This window comes from Citrus clementina, unplaced genomic scaffold, assembly GCF_000493195.1.
Source record: "Citrus clementina cultivar Clemenules unplaced genomic scaffold, Citrus_clementina_v1.0 scaffold_1, whole genome shotgun sequence".
NCBI lineage: Eukaryota > Viridiplantae > Streptophyta > Magnoliopsida > Sapindales > Rutaceae > Citrus > Citrus x clementina.
Window position 1 is genome coordinate 25,917,278 of NW_006263303.1, and position 21,651 is coordinate 25,938,928.

Sequence of the window (21,651 nt, forward strand, 5' to 3'; positions counted from 1 at the left end):
CCTCAATAATTAAGATAAAAGCATATAACTTTGTAAAAAAAAGACGATTTGATGGCCAAGACACAAAGCAAAGCAACCTTTGACGACGCCGTTAAAGCCTCTATAAATAACAACACAAGACGAATAACTTGAATTCATTTTCACTAACCCATCCATAGTAATCTTAACCCAAGATATTATTGGTGAATGCCATAATATCAAAATACCGTAAAAATCTTTGGAACTCTAGGTAAAGCCTGTTCAAATTTAAAATGTCATAGATGGGGGCATTTCCAATAGCATGACCAGGGCATGTCATACTTCAATAAACTAGATGGGAAGACATCCAGGTTTGAACACGAGGAGCTCGAATCATCAAAAATAAATTTCCATTATTTGAGAACCTTTCAATATTTAGGAAAGAAAAAAGACATCTACACCCTTAAGTTTGAGAAAATAGTTATTAACACCCTCAAGTTTTTTTAAAATGATACCAAAATCTCCTTTTTATTATTATACCCTTTATTTCTATTATCTCAAAAGAATTGACTTTAAATTTTTTAATAAATGCAAATATTATATAAATAACATAATCTATGCCGCAGACTAACAACACTAAAATATTTTAATAAATTTAACTATGTAAATTATCAAATTTATTTTAATAAAATATTATTATTTTTTGTAGATATTTTAAATAAATATTTGCATTAAATACATTTTACAATTAAAAAAAATTGACATACTAATAATGTTAAAATCATTATTTTATATAATATTTAAAATAATTTAATTTTTAATACATTTATTTTAATATTTTTATTGTATTTATTATAAAATATTAAAATTAATTTTATTGAAATAATAGAGATAAAAAGTGTTATGATCGTAAAACCATTTCTTTAAATTTTGAAGGTGTAGATATAAAAAAGAATCTTCCATTATTTGAGAATTGAAATTTCAACCTCATCTTGAGGAAGATAATAATAATAATAATAATAATAATAATAATAATAATAAAGTTAGAAGAAACATCATTCCTTACCTTTTTTTTTCTCTCTAATTTATTCCATTTGAAGTAGGTAGTCACATGACTCACATGGAACACATTTTCTACTTGATGATCAGATTCACGTGATCAACACTCGAAATAATAATTAAATCAAGTGTCACCACCACAAATGGCTTTGAGGTACCAAGTTGATCAAACAATGTTACTTTTTTCCCTGATCAATTATTACATTTAAAAAATGATTGAAATTTACAGATTTGGATACTTTTAAAATCAACGTTTGGACAGAATCTTTGCCGTCGTATTATGCTACCCAGTGCGCCACCAAACTTAGAAAATGCATAAAATCTTTTGCTAAAAAAAGATAAATATCATTCCCAAAATTTGTTTGTTTCTTTATTTTAATAAAAAGTTGCTGCTCAACTTTGTAGATTATATTGAATAAAAGAACCCAGAAGCTGGCAGCAATTCAACTGATACATCATCATCATCATCATCATCACCATAATAATACCACTTCAAGAGCTACAAAAGGCTATTGGCCTTTGGAGAGCTTCTGCATTTGGAATTAGCCGGAAGACGTGGACCCTAATTTAAAATCAACCCACCTTCCTACATCTATTAATCCACTACAAACACAAAATGTTTGATTCCGAAAATTTACTAGCCAAAATATCATTATTCAGTGGGTGGCTGGGCCGTGGCCTTCTTAATACTAACTCAAAATGGGAATATCATTGTAACGAAGTTGGGGGTTGAATATCAGTTAGTGTACCTATATCTATATCTATATAACAGTGCTTATTTGGTGAGAGTTCTCATATTTTGAATAAAGTGTGAGAAAGTTGTTACGTCATACGATTTAATAGTATAATAGGCATTATATGTAGAATTAAATTCGATTAAGAAATCCCGCACCGTAGTTAAATTGGAATCTCAATTTAAACGATTGAATTTGAATTCAATTGCCTATTATCTTTTCATTTTAAAATGAGAAGATTTCTAACTAGATTTCTAACTACACGTACGTTTAGGAGGTACGGTTACAAATGAGAAGATTTCTAACTTCATTTATATCCAGAAGGCAGAAGCTTATAACCCCGACTAGTCACCATGGTCGAATGTCGATCGATATCGGGGACTTGGCCACTTGGGCACTTGGCAGTGTTGTTCCGCAGTAGCATTCTTCGGCGCACGATATTTTTTCATGGTAACATATAAAGATATCATTGGTCAACAAATAACATGTATAATTATTTTTGCAATTAATTCTTGGCCATAAGTAAATTATTTTTGTTATGAATTAGAGGGAATGAATGTTATAATTTAAAGGAATCGTATGTAAGTAATTATTTAAAAATGATATGAACAAATGATGTTTAAATCACATAAAAATAAAGATTGAAGAAATAAAAATAAAATACTTTAAAATAAAAAATGAATTGTGTATTGTCATTAGTAAAGAAAGAATAATATATAAACATTAGTAAGTGGAGCACTTATATTTTTTAATTATAAAAACATTAATAGAGAAATATGTCCATGTTGTTAACAAATTCAGATAGTTTTAACATTTGTCCATGTTGCCCATTTTACTTTTTGGCATGTAGCTACCCTCCAAACTAAAAGAATGACATTTTTTTTCTTTTTTCTTTTCTTTTCATTGTGCTTAAAGAATATAAACAACTAACATAAACATATTCTAAACTTAAATATTTTAATTTCATTATCATTAAACAACCGTCAAGTAATAAAAGCAAGCCCTAAATAGGCCGCTTAATCTCATCGATCTATTGCTTCATTGACTCCAAATTAATAATGATGATAATTTTTAAAATAAACATATTATTTCAAAAGCAATTCGTTCCTTCATTGGCTTAAAATTATTACGATTTTTTTTAAAAAAATATTATTTATATCATATATTAAAATTTAAGATACTACAGGGGGGTTAAAAAACATTTCCCTGTCCTCCAAGCGTTATTACTATACTAAATGAGGTTGCAGTAAAAGCAGGCTCAAGTCAACAACCGGATCAGGCCATTATTGGATTTTTGACAGCCGCAACGGAAGCAGGCCTAACAAGAACACAAGGCTGGGATTGAGATTCAGTCTTTACCTAAGGCAACAAAACAAACCCACCGGCCCACACACCCAATAACGGCGCACTGACGCCGACCGGCTGCTGCCGTCTTCAGCAGCTTCTCTGCCACTGTCCAGCCGCCGCCGTCGTCAGCCGCGCAAGGTACAGTTATTGTATGTATTTGTGCAAGCTTCCAGCCACTACGATTTTGTGCAAGAACTGAAGAAATTATTGTATGTATTGAATTTTTTTCAAACTCGGCAGTATGTACTGAAATTTTAAATACATGATTCGTGATGTATAAGAATTGACTTTGGAATTAGGACTTCTATTTGGCTAAATTATATATGTATATATTATGATTTACTGATTTAGAATGAATTTGAAATTGAATTTGGCCAGGTTGGTTCCATGATGAATGGTCCCAGCACGGAAGATAGGATCAGCTGTTTACCCAATGCAATCCTTTGTCACATCCTTTCATTTCTTCCCACAAAGTATGCCGTGGCAACTTGCGTTTTATCCTCAACATGGAAGCTTGTTTGGACTTCGCTTCCCAATCTTTGCTTTGACGACAGATTATGCTTGGAGTTTCAACGCAATTTAGATTTGTCTACCGTTGCTTCGACCAGGTTTGAGAATTTTGTAAATCGTGTGCTTCTTTCTGCCTCGGGAAACATTAACAAGTTTTCTCTCCGTTGTTGCGGGCTTGTGGACTCTTCACGTTTGAAATTATGGGTTTCTTTTGCAACTATGCGTAATGTTTGTGAAATTGAAATTTCTCTTAATGATGATGAGTGTATTGAGTTGCCTCATTGCATTTACACTTGCAAAACACTTGAAGTTCTTAAACTGGATATGAACTTTTTTATCAAGACCCCTCCTACAATTTTTTTCCCAAGTGCCAAGACTCTTCATGTTATATTAAATACTATAGATAACAACTTCTCTGACTGGCTATTTTCCAAATGCCCTGCCCTTGAAGATTTGTCAATAAAGGGATATATTTATGGTACTGATTCAGTGACTTTAAATATTCCATCCCTTACTTTGAAGAGGCTAAGGTTAGAATTAGAGGCCCCTGAAGAAGACTATATCACAAAGTACAAGGTTATCATCAGGGCCCCAAACCTTGAACAACTCTACATCAGGGATCACGGCCCAGGATTGTATGCGGTGCATGAACTACATTCCTTAACCAAAGCAGTTGTTGATTATGGAATTGAGTGCATCCTAGATTATGATTCGCCTGAAGATGTGGCGCAAGCAGATGTGGCGCAAGCAGTGGTGGATATGCTCAGAGATATCAAAAATATCAAATCTTTGTCCTTGTCTAGTGGCACCATGTTTGTAAGTCTTAATCCAATATGCTCTTTCTATTATATTTTGAGCCTCTGCTATACATATTTAGTGTTCACTTTGATGCATGTCTTCTATTAAATATAGTATTCTTGAAACTGACTGATGGTGCGATTTCTATTTTTTGAGGAAAAACATTAACAGGAAGTTCTATTTCCACCTGAATGCTTTTTAATTATTGTCTTTGTCTTCATGGAAGGCTCTTGACAGACTTGACTATGCTAATGACCACTCCTTTCCTACATTTCCCTTTCTAAACCGTTTAGAAGTGGAAGGAGTTGGAGCTTGTGGTTGGCAATCAGTTGCACACATCTTCAGTAGAATGCCTAGGTTGGAATCAATTGTCTTTGAGGAGGTGAGGATGTGATGAACTTTTGCATGGACTGTTACGGAAACTTTTGCCTCTGATGTTTATTTTATTTTGTTTTTTCAATCAGGGAGTTGATTTTGAGTGGCCTGAACCATCACTGGTGCTTGGTTGTTTGTTGTCACATGTCAAGATAATCGTAATTGGGGAATTTGAAGGTGAGGAAAATGAAATGAAACTGATCAAATACTTGTTAAAGAATGGTGAAGTTTTGAATGCAATGATAATTGGGGGAGAGCAGTTTCAGAGAAGGGGTTCGAAGGAAGAGGTTTATGAGCAAATATTATTGTTTGAAAGAGGCTCCAAGACTTGTCAAGTTAGGGTCCTCTGATAGTTTTCAATTAGATCTCCACTGTTTTTTGTATACGGCCAGAAAAGGTGGTGAAGGTGAAGAAGGAAGTGGTTCTCCAGGTAAAAGAATGAGATACTCAAATAGTTCAATTATTGCACACTGAAATTAGTCTTTACATACAAAGTTAGTTGGGCTTGATTTTGTTATCATATATATCACTGAGGTGATGGTGGTACTATAGATTTATGATTCTTTTTTTGAAACTATGATTGCTTTTTAAAGGTTTATAGTGGTATAAAATGCCAGTACTGATGTCTCATGAATGTCATTAGCTTGTAATGCATGTGGATGCGAATTTTTTAGGAATTGAGCCGATGTCCTTGTACAACTCGTGCATGGATTTAAAAATAATTCACTCTACAGCTCATATGATGATAATTTTGCACAACACAATGGGAACGTGTACTCGAATGGATGTTCAAATCTATTAAGATTAACATACTATCCCACAACAGATAACTGTCTTACTGAAAAGAAGCCATGTTGGAACGGATGGATGTTCTGAATTCTTTGTTCAGTTTTTAAAAATAGTATATGAGCTCCTGTTTTAGCACTCATCCAAATATAATGATTGATGGCTAAAAGAATATTACCAGGACTAGAGAACAGTGAGGTAAGTAGGTAATGGAATGTCAAGCAGACTTGAACACCGGTTGCTTACAGAAGCATGATCATAAATTATATCAAGTATGTAAGGCTGTAGGGGACAGAATGAAATTCAACTCCTGCTAGCTGCAGAGCAAGAATGACAGCAAATTGTCAATGTTACCATTACTGAGCAAAGAGTGACAGATTAAAGCAGGGCAAAGAAGAAGCAGAGAAGTTCGTTCCTCACTTTCAGATAAAAGGTTACGGACGGTAATGGGGACGCAGGTGCTAATGCATGAAACAGATGCCAAGATCCTGCAGACAGAGGCTGCTAGAACTAGAACACCCCTTTATGTTGTAGGTGGTGCCGAAGCACCTGACAACTTAGAAGAACTAGGATCTTCTTTTGGTTCAATGGCCTAAATTCCTAAATCCTTGTTACTGAATTTTTTTCATTAAACTTCAATTTCCAGATTGATGATGACTTATTGCTTGTATTTCTAATTTGTCTGTGAGATGTATTATTGTATCCACAACAAATAAATATTCAAGTCATAGCTACCTAGCCAACTCCAAAATAACTCTTCTATGTTGGATGTATGCATCCAGATTATTGCAAGACTCTACCATGGCTACATAACAATTATTGCGATAATCCATCTCTGACCGCATATATAATTCACTACTGTTATGATGAAATTCTATTGGTGACATATGAGTTAGGACTTGGGATGGTTAGTACAGCATTAGTGCATTACTCAATAACAAAATCCGGTAACTTGCCCTTAGAGTTTTGTTTTGGGTTGTTAAATCTTTAAAATGATATTTTTCTAAATTCATGACCACAAAAAGTAAAATAATCTAGTAAGAAAATAAAATAAAAAGAGGATTTTTATTGAAAATCAAATATCAGAATATAAAGAAGATAATAAATTAATAATCTTATTCCAATCCAAATTCGGACCTAAATAAGTAAATAACTTCAAATTGAAATAATTAATGTTACTCAAATCGGTTTTACTTGTTTGACGGGAATAAATAAAGACGCTTTTGTTGTACATATGTAATTGTAAACTGCAGAAGCTAGCGACTAGTCATTTATCTTAAAAAAAAAAAAGAGAGAGACAACATGGCACGTGTAAGTAAAAACTTTACAAACGATATGTCATCTTGAGGGCGACAATAGACAAGAAGTCCTACAGTGTGTGCATCAGCGCATAGTCTGTATAACGTGTCATTTATTATATTTTGATAGTACGTCATGTCGTACACTAAGAAAATAATAGGAAGACATGTCCCTCAAATACCTAACTTATTAAAATTTTATGAATTAAATATTATTGTATAAGATAAAGGAAAACTCTAAGCTACAACTTTTTTGAGACTCTAATGTTTAAGTTACATTACAAACACAAAAGAGAACAAAGAGAACAAGGATTGAAAAGTAAAAATCAATTCATTGTGGATAGACCACACCTTTAATCAAGTATCTTGAATAGAATATAAGAATCTATTAATGAAGGTACAATTCAAATTATTTATATATTTTCTTTATATCTACTATAAAAAGGACCTTTCTACAAGAAGACCGATCCTTAGGTGCCTAAAAATTGTACTTGTTCTCAGATTTCATCATTTAATTTCATAAGGATGCATTGATTTCGTCAATTACTTGAAATTTCTTATAATTATTCCAAATTCAACATTGACAACTTAATAAAATCAGTCAATTGTTTGATTGAAACTAAAAAGGAAAATAGGTTCGGTAGAAGTTTAAAGTCTTGAACAAATTTCAGAATCATCCTATGAAAAATATTCGAACAACCTTCAAAGAACAAATGAACATTAACATGGTTGTATGCAAAATGGCTTAAAATTTTCATGAAAACGTATGTTAATTAAGATTTAAACTCAAAATAATAAATAGGTAAACGTTATGTCTCTACACGAATAAAGTATAAAAATTTCATGAACTTATTATTCCTTAAGTGATGAACACTCGTGAATTCATCATTAGAAGGCTATACTACTTTTTACTCTGCTACATCGACTTTCAATTAGTCCTAGTTTTTCATGTAATTTTGGGCTCTATGAAAGGGCAAGCTATGATCTCTTTGTTTTGATGCACTAGCTTTTTTAAAAAGCACATCGTATGTAGTAAGGAGTTCTGGTATTGGATTATGACAATAAAATTTGATCATGTAATTTGTCCCGTTGGATAAATCAATCACTTAATTAAGAGCATGACTTGATTGTTTGTATTCTTGTAGAGAAATAAAATTAAAAAAAGGAATTGTATTGAAAATATCAAAATCTCTTTGGGACAATAGTCCTATTTGGATACAGATATAAGTAAAAAAGTTCAAATTGTAGTAAAACAAAAATAAATAACTCAAAATAAAGAAAACTTAAAGACTGTGTATGTTATTCTATATTTGTGTATATGATTGTAAACTAATAAACTAAAGTAACCAATTACTTGTTCGGCAAGGACAAGTGCAAATTGTAGCTGCCAAGGCCAAGCAGTTATTCTCCTCGAGATAAATATAACATATCTAAATAACTAAATTTTATTGGTGACACATCAGTTGGGATGATAAGGATAATATTACTCAACAAAAAAAAAATCGATAACTTGTCTTTAGAATTTAGTTTTGGATTTTTAAATCCTTAAAAAAATATTTGTCTAAATTCTTAACCACACAAAGACAAATAATCTAATAAGAAAATAAAAAGAGAATTTAATAAAACAGCAAGTTTTAGCTGTTGAGGAATTGTTTCAGATGCTGCTAGCTTCTTGTTCTAGTTATCATGCTTGACATTTTTGCTCCGGTTATTTATAGCGATCGATAAAAAAGAATTTTGGACTTGAATATTTTCAGGATAAAGTGCCACCTCTGCCGGGATTTAGGAGATACCATTTTAACTTGGGAGATTTCAACTTGGAAATGACAATGATTTAATCTAAATCTCAAGGATAAAAATATTTCAACAAGAAGAATTAAAAAAGAAAGAGGTTGACTAGTTTCCCGTGCTGTGCTTTATTCTGTTTGTTTGAAAAGTTGACGAACAAATTCTCCGGGGAATTCGTACCCTTTCGCGCAGTTTATTTGAGATGGTGACGTGGCACGGTTGTACTGGTCCACCATTTCCAGTTGGCTCTTCCCTGCGGTTGTACCGTCCAAAACCAAAAGCATTGGCCTCGTGTCGTGTCGGCAAAATGGCCTTTCTCTTTTACTTTTATCCAACAGTAAAAAAAATAAGAATTATTGCCCTCAAAATACGGCTTTGCCACTAACCCCCCAATTTGCTGACATCTGTCCGCTCAATCCCTCGATTTCAACGTTTTAATTATTCAAAAATTATCTTTTCAAAAAAAAAGAAAAAAACAGAAGAAAGAGAAGAACAGCTCTTCTTCTAACTTCTTCCAACTCCCGAAACCAACCGCAGGGACTCACAGATAGATAGTTACTGAATTTCTCGCGAGCAAAATGGGATTTGTTTTCGGGCTAGTTGTCGGGCTAGTGGTCGGGCTTGGAATTATCGTCGGATTCGTGCGATCGGAGAATGCGCGATCCAAGCTCCGCTCTGAACTTGTTAGCACTATTTACTACTCGTATTATTGATTATTAATTACTGTTTAATTAAAGTATATGTCGTTAATGATGTTGTGTTTTTATTTTGTATTTTTTAATTTTGTTGTTGTTGTTGTGGTTGTATTATTATTATTATTATTATTATTATTATTATTACTGTATGAAGGCAACAACAATAGCGGCGTTTGCACGGATGACAGTGGAAGATTCTAAAAAGATCTTGCCGGCCGAGTTCTATCCATCTTGGGTGGTCTTCTCGCATCGCCAGAAGTTGACTTGGCTTAATCATCATCTTGAGAAGCTCTGGCCCTATGTCAATGAGGTAAATAACACTATCATTTCTTTTATTATTACTCTTTCTTTTTAATGAAATTAATAGGATTCTAATTTATTTTTATTTTATTTTATTATTATTAATTAATCTTTTAATAAATTCGGTATTGTAGGCAGCTTCTGAGCTGATAAAGTCATCGGTAGAGCCAGTGCTAGAACAATATAGGCCGTTTATATTGTCTTCTCTCAAGTTTTCCAAATTCACTCTTGGTACCGTTGCGCCCCAATTTACAGGTTGGTTTCATTTGTTAATTTTGCTTTGTTCTTGCTATCATTAATGGCTAGTTGTTGCACTTATGTTACATAATAGTGTGCAAAATAGCAATTGAATTCGAACATATGTCAATTTTGCAATCCAATACTGCTATTGTTGTCCTTTTTGTATATATTGTCCTTTAAGAATATTCTTTTTCTGAAAGAAGGTTGCAGTAACTTGGCTCTTTGTTTTAATATCTTTTAATTGTACGAATCGTCAATCTTTAGGAGTTTCAATTATTGAAGACGGAGGCAGTGGCGTTACCATGGAGTTGGAAATGCAGTGGGATGCTAATTCAAGTATAATACTTGCAATCAAGACCAGACTTGGGGTGGCGCTACCTGTGCAGGTAATCCACACTTGTGTTTTTGCTTCTGTTTACTATTATCTCCTTTCTCAAGAGTTTTTTTCTGTATATTATATTAAAGCCAGTACAAGCCTCAATTCAATTGAATAGTGGCCTTATAAAGCATTAAAGTTTTGCAATATGAATTGTTTGCCTGTCAGTGATTCGACGTGTTTAAGTGGATTGAGTCCTGTATAAGTACAAGACAGTGGCTCTTTTTTTCATATGGACTGTTAAAAAGGATTCGGTGGAAACTCTACTCTATGATAGTAGCATTTATAAAATGAAAGCCTAAAAGTTTATATGTCACCAGTCTTTTTCCAAAAAAGAAAAGAAATGTACTCAATTCTTGTGTAGTAATATTATTGGAAGTTCCGTGTGCCGGGGTTCAGACGTTTCGATTGGTTTTAAGGCGTGCTGCTTAAAACTCATTGCAATTGCGTTCTACAATGATATCAATTGATTTTTTTTTTTTTTTTGGGGCATATAAATCTCCTTAGGTGAAAAACATTGGATTCACTGGAGTTTTCAGATTGATCTTTAGGCCGCTAGTGGACGAATTTCCTGGCTTTGCAGCTGTTAGTTATTCTCTAAGAGAGAAGGTACAGTATCTCTTTCTGAATTCCTAAAGGTTTGGTTGAAATCAGAAGTAATCCAAACACCCACACACACACTGAAAGAGGAATTTGATTGAGATGCATATGTTCACAATAATGAGCATATAAATGCTTGCAGATATTTTTATATGCTGTGATGCAAGCTAGTACGCATCTTGCCTACAAGTTTAATATTTACATGAATGAAGTCAGATTTTAGAATTTCTATTTTATATGTAACAGAACATAAAAGCCGGTAACTGCTGATGGATTGAATTTGGATATTGCAAAATGCAATTCACTCAGATTCAGAGACTTAATATTTGCCTATCATTTTATCAATAGTATTATTAAAAGATATATTTTCTATATTTCATTCCCCATCCACCCCCTCCCTCCAACAAAGGTCTGATTCAATCTCTCTGAATCTGAAAATAAAAGCATTGTCGTAATATGATCTATTAAAAGGCCAGCAGCAGGTCAATACCTCTTTCTGACGCATTCACACAAACTTGACTTTGTACAGAGATGCATCCATTTGCATGATCTAATGCACTCTAAATACTTACGAAAGATTCAGTTTTTGGCTTGCAGAAAAAGTTGGATTTTACACTTAAAGTTGTTGGTGGTGACATATCAACTATTCCTGGACTTTCTGATTCTATTGAGGTTTGTGCAACTTCCCTCTTTGCTCTTAGAAATTAAGTATGATTTTTAGTGCATTAATAACAGATGATTATAAAGTTTAATGGATATTTTTGCATGTGCTAAGAATTTTAATTTTTGTTGAAAAGTCTCCCGATTTGATGTCGTCCTCTGAAAATAGTGGATCACAAAATTTCAATAATTTGTTGAATTTACTAGTGGCATGTTTCACCTCTACAGGCAACCATACATGATGCAATTGAAGACTCAATCACTTGGCCAGTTAGGAAAATTGTTCCTATTTTGCCTGGGGATTACAGGTATGTTAGCATAAAGGAGGATATATGAGCAGACTTTTGATTTAAGCAACCGTTTTCAGTAAGCAGTTTGAACCCAGATAGGAAAGCATATGTCTCATGATGAACAACTGCATTTAGACTAGCTGAGTGATTTATACTATGATTTTATTTGTAACAATCTATTGAAGAAGCTGATATTTTTCTCTTTTAGTGAACTTGAGTTGAAGCCCGTGGGGACATTAGAGGTGAAGCTTGTGCAAGCAAAGGGTTTAACCAATAAAGACCTGATTGGGAAATCAGATCCCTATGCAGTATTATTTGTACGACCTCTACCTGAAAAAACGAAGAAAAGTAAAACAATTGTAAGTTGTCTAATCTTTTATTTTTTTCTCTCATAAAATTTTCAATTTAATAGGTTTTGAAGGAATTTTGTTGCTTCTTCTTCAGAACAATGATTTAAATCCAATCTGGAATGAACACTTTGAATTTATTGTTGAAGACGAATCCACTCAGCACTTGGTTGTAAGAATTTATGATGATGAAGGGATTCAGTCATCTGAATTAATTGGATGCGCTCAAGTACGCCTATGTGAACTTGAGCCTGGCAAAGTTAAGGATGTATGGTTGAAGCTGGTTAAAGATTTGGATGTTCAAAGAGATACCAAATATAGGGGACAGGTAAGTATCAAGTACCCTCCTTACAAATAGTATTCCTCTAAAAGTTATGTGATTTAGACTAACTATGAGAATCGTTATAAAACTTTAATTTAATACCAATAACAGTTTAGAGAATGGACTAGCTAAATCAAGTTGAATGTGATGAAGGGAAATGATCTGGTGAACCAGCCTTTTTATTCTTTGAATTGAAATGGCAAAAAACCAGCATGCCGGTGGATTATTATTGGAAAAACAATAAGGAACTTATTATGAAGTTTGATCTAATTTCAGAATTTCCAACTATATATATATATTTTACATAATTTGACACTTGGGTTTAGGTGATTTTCCATGTTATATATATATATATATATGTAATTTTTTTTTTTTTGGCAGTTACTGCTATTATTAGTTCATTTTATTTTTTAATTTTGGTTTTAGGTGCACTTGGAACTCTTGTACTGTCCATTTGGAATGGAGAATGTGTTTACAAACCCTTTTGCTCCCAATTTTTCAATGACCTCCTTGGAGAAGGTTCTTACAAATGGGGAGAAGGCTCTTAAAAGTGGGGCAAATGGAACAGAAGCTATTGAACTTGAAAAAGATGCTTCTCAGAAGAGAAGAGAGGTTATTATTAGAGGAGTACTTTCTGTTACAGTAATATTAGCTGAAAACTTGCCTGCATCAGATTTGATGGGGAAGGCTGATCCCTATGTGGTGCTCACTATGAAGAAATCAGAGACAAGAAACAAAACTAGAGTAATATTTTGATATCTTTAATATGTTTTCCCTTTTCTTTTCTGGTCTTTTCCTCCCTTGCGTCTGCAGAATACCATTAATAGAACTCGTAAATAAGAAGGTTTCACTTTTTCTTACTTGTTTTCCTTGTTTTCCAAGATTTTTTTGCAGATTTTAGCTCTCTTCTAGATTCTCTGTTTCCTTGATCCTTATTTCTGTTCTGTTTTTAGGTTGTGAATGACTGCCTGAATCCAATTTGGAATCAAACTTTTGACTTTGTTGTTGAGGATGGATTGCATGACATGCTAATTGCTGAAGTATGGGATCATGACACATTTGGGAAGGTAAGTCAATTTGCAGCTTTTTCAAGTACTTAATTTTTTTTTTTTTGAAAAGACAGCTTTTATGTAGTTAATTACTTGTTCAGTATTATCTTTTTCCAGGCCTGAATAAGACAGCTTTTATGATTTTGATAGATTCCAAAATCCTATTAATTTTGCTGGTTGCTTTTAGATTAAGAGATTTGACTTGCTGATACAGAATATTTGAACTTTTATAATTTGTAGTATCCTCTGGTTGAAAACTTTTTCCTTTTTATCTTTATAGAGATATTTAAGCCGCTATTTTCAGAATCGGAAAACATGGTTGCATGATGGATCAGAAGCTCTTCGATTATTTTGATGAAATAGCTGAGAAAGGGAAATAAGCAATCTTTTGAGGGAAATAAGCAATCTTTTGATGATCTACTGAAACTTTCTAAGTTCAGCTTCCTGTTTCTTTCTAAGAACCTAAAATTTAAAAAGCCAATTTGTCCGGTCAGTAACATTGATTGTAAAAATGTTATGACTGCTAACAGTCTAACACATGTAATCAAAATCATGCAGGACTACATGGGACGATGCATCTTGACATTGACAAGGGTTATATTGGAAGGAGAATACACAGACTGCTTTGAGCTTGATGGAACTAAATCAGGAAAATTAAAGTTGCACCTCAAGTGGATGCCGCAGCCTATTTATCGCGATACCTGAGTGAAAACCAACGCAATCTGAAATACTACATGATTTTGTAGCCAACAGAAGATTCCCAAGCTATCACACGGTTGTTCAAGCATATAGATAATTCTTTAGGGAAAAGAGAGGAACAGATATTTGTGAGGTTTTTATCTGATGCTCTGCGTCTGATGTACGGTTTATAGAATAAAATCTGTGAAGCAGATGCAAATCATTTTCAAAGGTGGTTGTAATATGTAACGTGGCATTTCTCCATATATGTCAATGTAGCTTGCAAATATTGTTACAACATATTGATTCTTATTGAAATATACTACAGGTCTACAACATGACAAATAAGGGATGAATTGTATGCGGCGTAATCATACAAGTTGAAGAATTTGACTGAAATCCCCCGTGAGTTTGTATCCAATCGACCATATATATATCGGAGACTCTCTAGATACCTCCTAGTTAAGCAAAAAGCTCGCCAACAACGCTTCTTAAATAGTGCTTGTTCAGTTTTCTCCTCCTACGGTTGCTTGCCCTGGATGTCCAAAATTCAAACACGGCGTAAAGATGGTTTTGTCATGAAAAAACCAGTAATATTCACATGACAACATGGTGTTGCTTTTCCACATTATTAAGCATTTACTAGTTGGATACAATATTGGTTTTCTAAATAATAGAGATTGAACTTATTTCATCTTAAAGAAGCCATAATTAACACCTTGATACTATGAGTCTTCAGTTTGAAATGCAAGCACTACTTTGGCCTTAAGCAAAAGTGAAAAAATGGTTAATTGTACTCACCAGTACTGATTGTGCAATATGAATGAGTCCGTTGCCACTTTTTTCCCATCATCATTGCGGTTCCAGTGGTAGAATGCATGTGTCCTGTTTTTAATCTCTAGTGTAGAGTGCCCATAACTGGCTTCTCGAAAGGCAGAATAATCTGGCTGTGGATATCTGAACCTGCACACCCGGCAGAATGTTTTAAGTGACCAAGATTTGAGTTTTCTGTTAGATAAATAAACAATAAATTTGATGTACGGGGCAGGAAGATTATAACAATCATGCAATTCAACTTGACTCACTTTCCAGCTAAACCTTCTTGATTTCCACCATCCCCAACAGTGATGTAAACAGGAGCAGATTTGTCTGGCACAGGGAAACAGTCACCACTTGATATGTTGTAGTGTAGATTCGAGATTCGATACTGAAAGCAAAAACTTTCTTTAGAATCAAGGAAAAAGCATATAGTACTATCAAAGAGGACCAATATAATATTTTGATCTAATATGTAGACATCTAACTACATCAAAATAATGTAAACTTAACTATGTAGTCATGAGGGGCATGGTATGAGTATACCATTCATTTAGCTGAGACAACCTCAATTTGTGGATATTTAACTTCAATACTAAGTGAAACACTTAAAATTTATCCAAGCAGTTGCTGTCAAAAGAAGTATGCACCTTTCACCTATCAATTTTGAGTAAGATAATAGCTACTTCGCAATTCAAGATGGTCCAACTGTACAGTCTGTCTAAATTTGAATCAACACGTTACTTTTGTGGCTGTTAACTACAATTAGACAAGGAGCTTTTACTCATTTTCAGCTACGCACTGGCTATTATCTGTCAACCTAGTTTGGTTCTATTTTTGTTGCTCATCTTTATTTCACTAAACTTCAAATCAGTGGCTTCTGATAATTGAAATCAAACTTAAAATGAAAGTATGTAAATGTGAAAAAATGGTGGAACACAGAATGCTCCCGTCTTGCAACATTGACTCATGAGTTTTATTTTTGGATACTAAATGCAAGACATCATTGAAGTTAAAAAACATACCGATCTTTCATAAGCATGGACATGGCCAGCAAAGACAACATCAACTTTATATCGGACAAACCAACTCTCAAAGGCTGCTCGCATACTTTCACCCTCCATGAAGTGTGCTTCATTACTGTTGTAGATTGGAACATGCATGAGAACAATTAGCCAAGGCGTTTTCTCCCTGTCAACCTTCTTCAATTCTTCTCTGAGCCACTCCCATTGAGGTGTGTATTTTACTGTAGATTTTAATAATTGAATCAAACTAGATGTGAAAATTTAGGGATTAAAAATTAACTAGCTCCATTCATAAAGAAAGCATGTTATTCAATATTCACTATAAAATAACAGAAAGCCTTGATGATCAATTTTAAGGAAAAATACAGGAAAGGTCAAAACGATCACTAACGCCCAGTTTATTTTATAATAATAGGGTTTCAGTCTCACGTTTGTGCACATAAAAAGCTGAAAACCTCACATGTTGCAGTTAATTTTACATTTCTTGAATCTATCTCAGTTTTCACCAGTAAAATTTTTTTCAATTTCAATTTACCAACAAATGAACAGTTAAGAAGAAAAAGGACATTACCAAATGGAGAATAGCTGGATAGCACAATGATATGGGCAGATGCGCGTCTGATAGCATACCAAAGAGGACTGCTGCTTTTGGATGCCAAATGAGGTGTAGGGTAGCGGTGGAGATAGGATTTGAAAGGAACAACTTCCCCCTACACACAAATATTTCAAATGTTGATAGCCCAACGAGAATTATTTTGTAGATTATTTTATACTGCCAAAAATAACTATTCGCAAGCTAATTAATACACAGTGGCCTTGCCTATAAAACTGGCAATGGATTAAAAATAATATCAGAGCAGAATCATAACCCTATATGTGATCTAAACTTTATAACATAGAATGAAAATAACTACATGGCTCGTCATGTTCTTGGAATTCTAACTGGTTTAGTAAAACAACAAGTAATGATACTAGAAGCCCATTCACACAATATCCACATAGAAGAAGCTGAGACCAATCATCCAATAGTGCTACTGGAAACTAAATCAAACAGCGGCCCATTATTTATTACATTCTAGCAAAGGGTCGTTATTGATTCTAAACTTCTACAGATTGTGAAATAGATGGAACCCGAGATATGCATAACAGAATAAACAATTTGCTGAATGTTACTGTGCCAAATAACCTAAGGCATGGATGACACCAGTTTGCTTTGTAATCCAATAAGGTAGCGTTTACTTTTTAGATTGGATTGGGAATCCTGGGGAGTGGGAATCCTAGGATTGGGAGTGTGGAGTGGGAGTGGGAGTAGGTTGTTCACTTACACTGGAATGGAAGCATGGAATAGAGATCAGAATCCAATTTATGTGTTTACTTTGTCTCGGATTGGGAGTAAATAGTTTCAAATTACAATTTTATCCTTATTTAAAGAATTATAGTTTTTAATTACAAAACTAATAAAAAATATATTTAATGAATAATATTTATTTTATTATATTTGTAAATTTATTATAATTATTAATATTCTTAATTATGAACAATAAATTATTAATTGTAATTTTAATATAAAATGAAATGTTATTTTATTTTATTTAATATAATTATATTAAATTTATTATTATATAAAATAATAATATAATATTATTTAGTACAAAATTAATATTTTCTTAGAATAAAGTATTTATTATTATTAATATTAAATAAATATAGTACTATTATTTTTAAAATAAATATAATAATATTATATTTATTAATTCTCTATTAATATAATAATATTATTTTAAAATAATTTTAACTTAGAATCAATGTAAATTATTATTTAGTTAAATATAATATTATTATTTAAATAAATATAATATTATTATTCAAATAAATATAATATTATTATTTAAATAAATATAATATTATTTTTCAAATAAATATAATATTATTTATTTTATTTTATTAATTATAAAACATAAAATAAAATAAAAAAGGGTAGAAATGGGAGAGGTGGGAGTGGACCCAATGGGAGTCCCACTCCCACTCCCCACTCCAAAAATGAGTGGGGCCCACAGAATGGGACTCCCAATCCCTCCCCATTTTAAGTAAGTAAACGCTGGAGTGGGAGGAATCCACACTCCTCACTCTCACTCCAGCGAGTAAACACAACATAAGGGTATTCTGTTGGTTGATTCATGCATATCCCCAAAAGAGGAAATAGAAAATAGAAAATGAACCACAGAAGTTAAGAGATCAATAAAACCACAACGTAAACAGGCCGAAAAGAGAACAATAGAAATGACAATTAAGGAAAAATGAAAATATCCTATTCTATTGTTCGAAGAGAGTGGGCACTACAACAATATTGGGAAACAGTTGTCTCTCAATGATCCACGGGGCATTCACTGTTTCTTTATAACCCATTTCAGCAAGAACAGGAAGCAACATTCATCACAAGGATATGCTCAAGGCAAGAATATTTTAACAATTTAAAATATCAAATTAAATGATAAGTTTCAATGATATATGTCTAACACTTTACCATGTAAGTCATGTACTCTATTTCATGATTTCCAGCAGACCAAATCCAAGGCTGATATGCTGCACTTCGCTCAACAAACCGACCCCATGAATCCCAACGTACACCAACATCAATAAACTGATATCTATCAGCATAAGAAAGATCTCCAAGGAACAAAACAGTTTGTGCTCCACTCTCCATATAATGCTCAAGAGTGGACAGAGAATTATATGTCTGCCCCAAGTCACCTGCAACATACATGTAATATATTGCAACCAGAATTAGTAAGAGAGCAATACACAAGAAACACACTGATAAGAGTCCTGCAATATAGGAATAAATTAGGACAAATGCACTTCTAGATGCCACAGTTGGTGCTTACTCCAAACACAGATGAGAAAAGTCATAATAGCACCACATAGACTAATCCATGCATGAGTTTGAGGGACTTATCAAAATCATGATCCAGTTGCAGCAAAGGAGACATTCCAAAAAAGAGTCTTCAAAAGTATTTGTATAAATCAAAATGAAATTAGAGATGAAATGCATTTCTAGAAGTAAGTCACGCCTAGGATGGACTGGTCAAGTAAAATCAAGACCAAGATACGCACGTGAATTGATACATAATTTAAATAAGGCTTAAATCAATACAAGAACAAAGAAGAGAGGTCCGAGATATACATCAACATATAAGCAATTTGCTTTTATACACGAATGTGTGAGTCATTCAGATATTATTAGAAGAGGTACGGAGAATATACAACTCACCAATGATTCCAAACTTGTAAGAAGCATCAGGATCAATCTTTGGAGGCGTTTGAAACCAAAATTCTCTAGAAGAATCGCCACTCCCAATCTTGTAATAGTACTTGGTATCATACTAAAAACAGGAAAACACTTAAAGAGTAAGGAGCTAAAATTCACCAAAGAAAGCCCCTGGTAAAGTCAAACAATTCATATTGGTGTGAATTCTATGCAAAACATGAGTTGAAAGATCAAGTTCAAACTGTTGACCTGGCATTCATTTTCATATATAAAAGTTTGGAAGTAGACAAATCTTTACTCCTTTCCAAAGAAACTACTAAGTAAATCCTACCATTTGTATGTATTAATGTACGTGCATGACTTAATTTTATCAATAAAAAACAAAAATTCTCATTAATACAAACAATTCATACTAGAGAAAAATTAAGCTATTATATAATATATAATTCACGGTAATGTTAAAGCCACAAACTCATTAATTCATAATCAAGAAATAATAATAATTACCTCAAGGCCATCAACGAGACATTGATGGATGTAACCGGACTTGTATTTGTAAAAGGTATAGTTATTCACCGTCCCCTCAGCAGTAAAATCAAACTTGTCCTCCGACGTGCCATACGACACCGTACTCGGGCCCGGTTCATGAGGCGTCACCCATGAGATAATCACGGCCTTCCCGTCGTAGTCGCCTTGCGTAATATGCACCTACGCCGCAATTGCAGATTGCAGATTACCAATTACAGACGGTTAAAGAGTGAGTGGGTTTCAAAGGCGTAAGGTCATAAGTGTAATTTTCCAATTGATATACGGACAGTTGGGGAGTGAGTGAGTGAGTGAGTCTCAAAGCCTAAGGTCATAAATGGATATTTAAAAAGAGAATCATCCGTAACATTTTGATTTAATTTTTAATGTTAAATTTGAATTCTTCTTCTTACATACTTGTTGAGGGGAATTGTGACCTTTAGGAACAGCGAATGCTTCGTTATCGAGAGGAATGTCGATGGATGGCCACTCTGTGCGGATGAATTTACTCGTGATCCCCGCGCTCCCGCCATTCACATCGCTCAGCAACACGATTGCCGTCGTCAAGGCCAGATGAAGCAGCAACCACATCTTCTCCATTACAACAGCAAGAGAGAGAAATGGAGATTGAGGAACGAGGAGGCAAATGCTTGCCTTAGCTTTCGTGTTTGTTTTGTCGACAAGTCCAATCGCTGGACCGTGAGATGCGTACGTTAGCAGCGATGAGGTGGTCGTGGCGTAGGTTAGAAGGGATGGTGATAGTACTCCTATTAGCTTGTCGTGTTGTCGTTGGTTGTTTGGTGACTAGCAGAATATTTAACTGATCCGATAAACGGAGGACAGTCCCACTTGGACCATGTGCGTGTCACATGTGACTGCTAACTGTTTTATTACATTTTCACACAACAGCTCCCGTTATTATTTTAGTTTATTTAGTTTAACGACAATTCAGTTTCTTCGAGTAAGGTTCAAACCATAAAACTGTAATAAATTAATAACTTAAATTAGATGATATTTTTTATCCGTTCCGAGTTAGAGTGTATGTGTTAAATCAATAATTCGATGATTTTACAAAATAATATTTTTTTAAAAAAAATCATATTTTTCTAAGTAATTATTTGAGATATTATACTTAATTTTATTTTTTAAAAGTAAATGATATGATAGTTAATTAAGTAAATTTCAGAAGTTATTAACACCAATTACTATACAAAATGTATTAAATTAACCAAATGGGAGAGTATGATAATTTCTATCGGAAGGTAATGAAACCTTCATTACCAACTTAATATACCTTTAAGAAGACTGCGTGTTCATGTTCAATTAAAAAAAAAATCAGGATTTAAATATTTAGCTTTATTTTTCAAGTTACAATAAAAAAAAAAAAAAAATCGATCTTGCATGTTGCAACACAAAAACAGAAAGTAGCCATCACGCGCATTTGCCAAGTCCAACCAGAGACGAGTAATTATTAATTAATTTGCAACGCACTTTCACCCAATCACCACCACAAATCGACTTTCTATTTTTAATTAATTTACATCCTTTTTTTTTTTATTGCTTAGACGTCAAGTGTTATTTTATGGTTAAAATATATTATAAGTTATCCGCGATCACTAGTCAGTTTATATGTTGCACGTTTTGGCTCTGGAGGCGGACGATTGATTATTCATTGATTAGTAGTTGGATACATTACGAAATTTTAATTCGTTTAAATCGTGTTTAAAGTGGTCAAGTCCCCAGCAATAAGCTGGAATCTTCCGACGACAAAATTTCTCATGTTTTTTAAATTTAAAATTAAATACAA

The 21,651-nt window shown here is 33.3% G+C and overlaps 3 protein-coding genes across 6 annotated transcripts; 2 read left to right on the forward strand and 1 right to left on the reverse strand.

The window, feature by feature from the left end:
- Positions 1 to 3,003: 3,003 nt before the first annotated feature.
- LOC18055835 (F-box/LRR-repeat protein At4g14103) lies at positions 3,004 to 6,302 on the forward strand. Of its 2 annotated transcripts, none has more exons than XM_024177655.1 (4): positions 3,004 to 3,307; positions 3,477 to 4,424; positions 4,633 to 4,788; positions 4,871 to 6,302. In XM_024177655.1, exons 2-4 carry the CDS (start codon positions 3,486 to 3,488, stop codon positions 5,129 to 5,131), a joined length of 1,356 nt encoding a protein of 451 aa, XP_024033423.1. In that variant the 5' UTR covers positions 3,004 to 3,307; positions 3,477 to 3,485; the 3' UTR covers positions 5,132 to 6,302. The 2 variants fall into 2 exon arrangements, with proteins under 2 accessions (XP_024033423.1, XP_024033422.1); XM_024177654.1 differs by having other exon boundaries at positions 3,004 to 3,236.
- Positions 6,303 to 9,097: 2,795 nt separating this feature from the next.
- On the forward strand, positions 9,098 to 14,555 carry LOC18055836 (synaptotagmin-5). Of its 3 annotated transcripts, none has more exons than XM_024177656.1 (12): positions 9,098 to 9,336; positions 9,503 to 9,658; positions 9,783 to 9,903; positions 10,153 to 10,274; positions 10,772 to 10,873; positions 11,462 to 11,536; positions 11,753 to 11,832; positions 12,023 to 12,173; positions 12,259 to 12,489; positions 12,910 to 13,227; positions 13,437 to 13,550; positions 13,813 to 14,061. In XM_024177656.1, exons 1-12 carry the CDS (start codon positions 9,232 to 9,234, stop codon positions 13,885 to 13,887), a joined length of 1,650 nt encoding a protein of 549 aa, XP_024033424.1. In that variant the 5' UTR covers positions 9,098 to 9,231; the 3' UTR covers positions 13,888 to 14,061. The 3 variants fall into 3 exon arrangements, with proteins under 3 accessions (XP_024033424.1, XP_006453105.1, XP_024033425.1); XM_006453042.2 differs by lacking the exon at positions 13,813 to 14,061 and adding an exon at positions 14,091 to 14,555 and having other exon boundaries at positions 9,099 to 9,336; XM_024177657.1 differs by lacking the exons at positions 12,259 to 12,489; positions 13,813 to 14,061 and adding an exon at positions 14,091 to 14,555 and having other exon boundaries at positions 9,099 to 9,336.
- Positions 14,444 to 20,618, reverse strand: LOC18055796 (bifunctional purple acid phosphatase 26). The gene is made up of 9 exons (XM_006453043.2): positions 20,262 to 20,618; positions 19,827 to 20,027; positions 19,323 to 19,434; positions 18,576 to 18,802; positions 16,623 to 16,761; positions 16,052 to 16,272; positions 15,296 to 15,417; positions 15,012 to 15,173; positions 14,444 to 14,745 (listed from the first exon to the last, which is right to left on the reverse strand). The coding sequence occupies exons 1-9, from the start codon at positions 20,442 to 20,444 to the stop codon at positions 14,673 to 14,675; spliced, it is 1,440 nt and encodes a 479-aa protein (XP_006453106.1). The 5' UTR covers positions 20,445 to 20,618; the 3' UTR covers positions 14,444 to 14,672.
- Positions 20,619 to 21,651: the final 1,033 nt, after the last annotated feature.

Excerpts from the sequence above, each read along its gene's own strand:
- LOC18055836 (XM_006453042.2), top strand. The coding sequence starts at position 9,232 with ATGGGATTTGTTTTCGGGCTAGTTGTCGGGCTAGTGGTCGGGCTTGGA. Across the intron at positions 10,874-11,461 it reads GTTATTCTCTAAGAGAGAAG|AAAAAGTTGGATTTTACACT; the intron begins GTACAGTATCTC and ends TTTGGCTTGCAG. Across the intron at positions 13,228-13,436 it reads AGACAAGAAACAAAACTAGA|GTTGTGAATGACTGCCTGAA; the intron begins GTAATATTTTGA and ends TTCTGTTTTTAG.
- LOC18055835 (XM_024177655.1), top strand. The coding sequence starts at position 3,486 with ATGATGAATGGTCCCAGCACGGAAGATAGGATCAGCTGTTTACCCAAT. Across the intron at positions 4,425-4,632 it reads TGTCTAGTGGCACCATGTTT|GCTCTTGACAGACTTGACTA; the intron begins GTAAGTCTTAAT and ends TCTTCATGGAAG. Across the intron at positions 4,789-4,870 it reads AATCAATTGTCTTTGAGGAG|GGAGTTGATTTTGAGTGGCC; the intron begins GTGAGGATGTGA and ends TTTTTCAATCAG.
- LOC18055796 (XM_006453043.2), bottom strand. The coding sequence starts at position 20,444 with ATGGAGAAGATGTGGTTGCTGCTTCATCTGGCCTTGACGACGGCAATC. Across the intron at positions 15,418-16,051 it reads TCCATGCTTATGAAAGATCG|TATCGAATCTCGAATCTACA; the intron begins GTATGTTTTTTA and ends TTTTGCTTTCAG. Across the intron at positions 14,746-15,011 it reads ATATTGCACAATCAGTACTG|GGCAAGCAACCGTAGGAGGA; the intron begins GTGAGTACAATT and ends TTGGACATCCAG.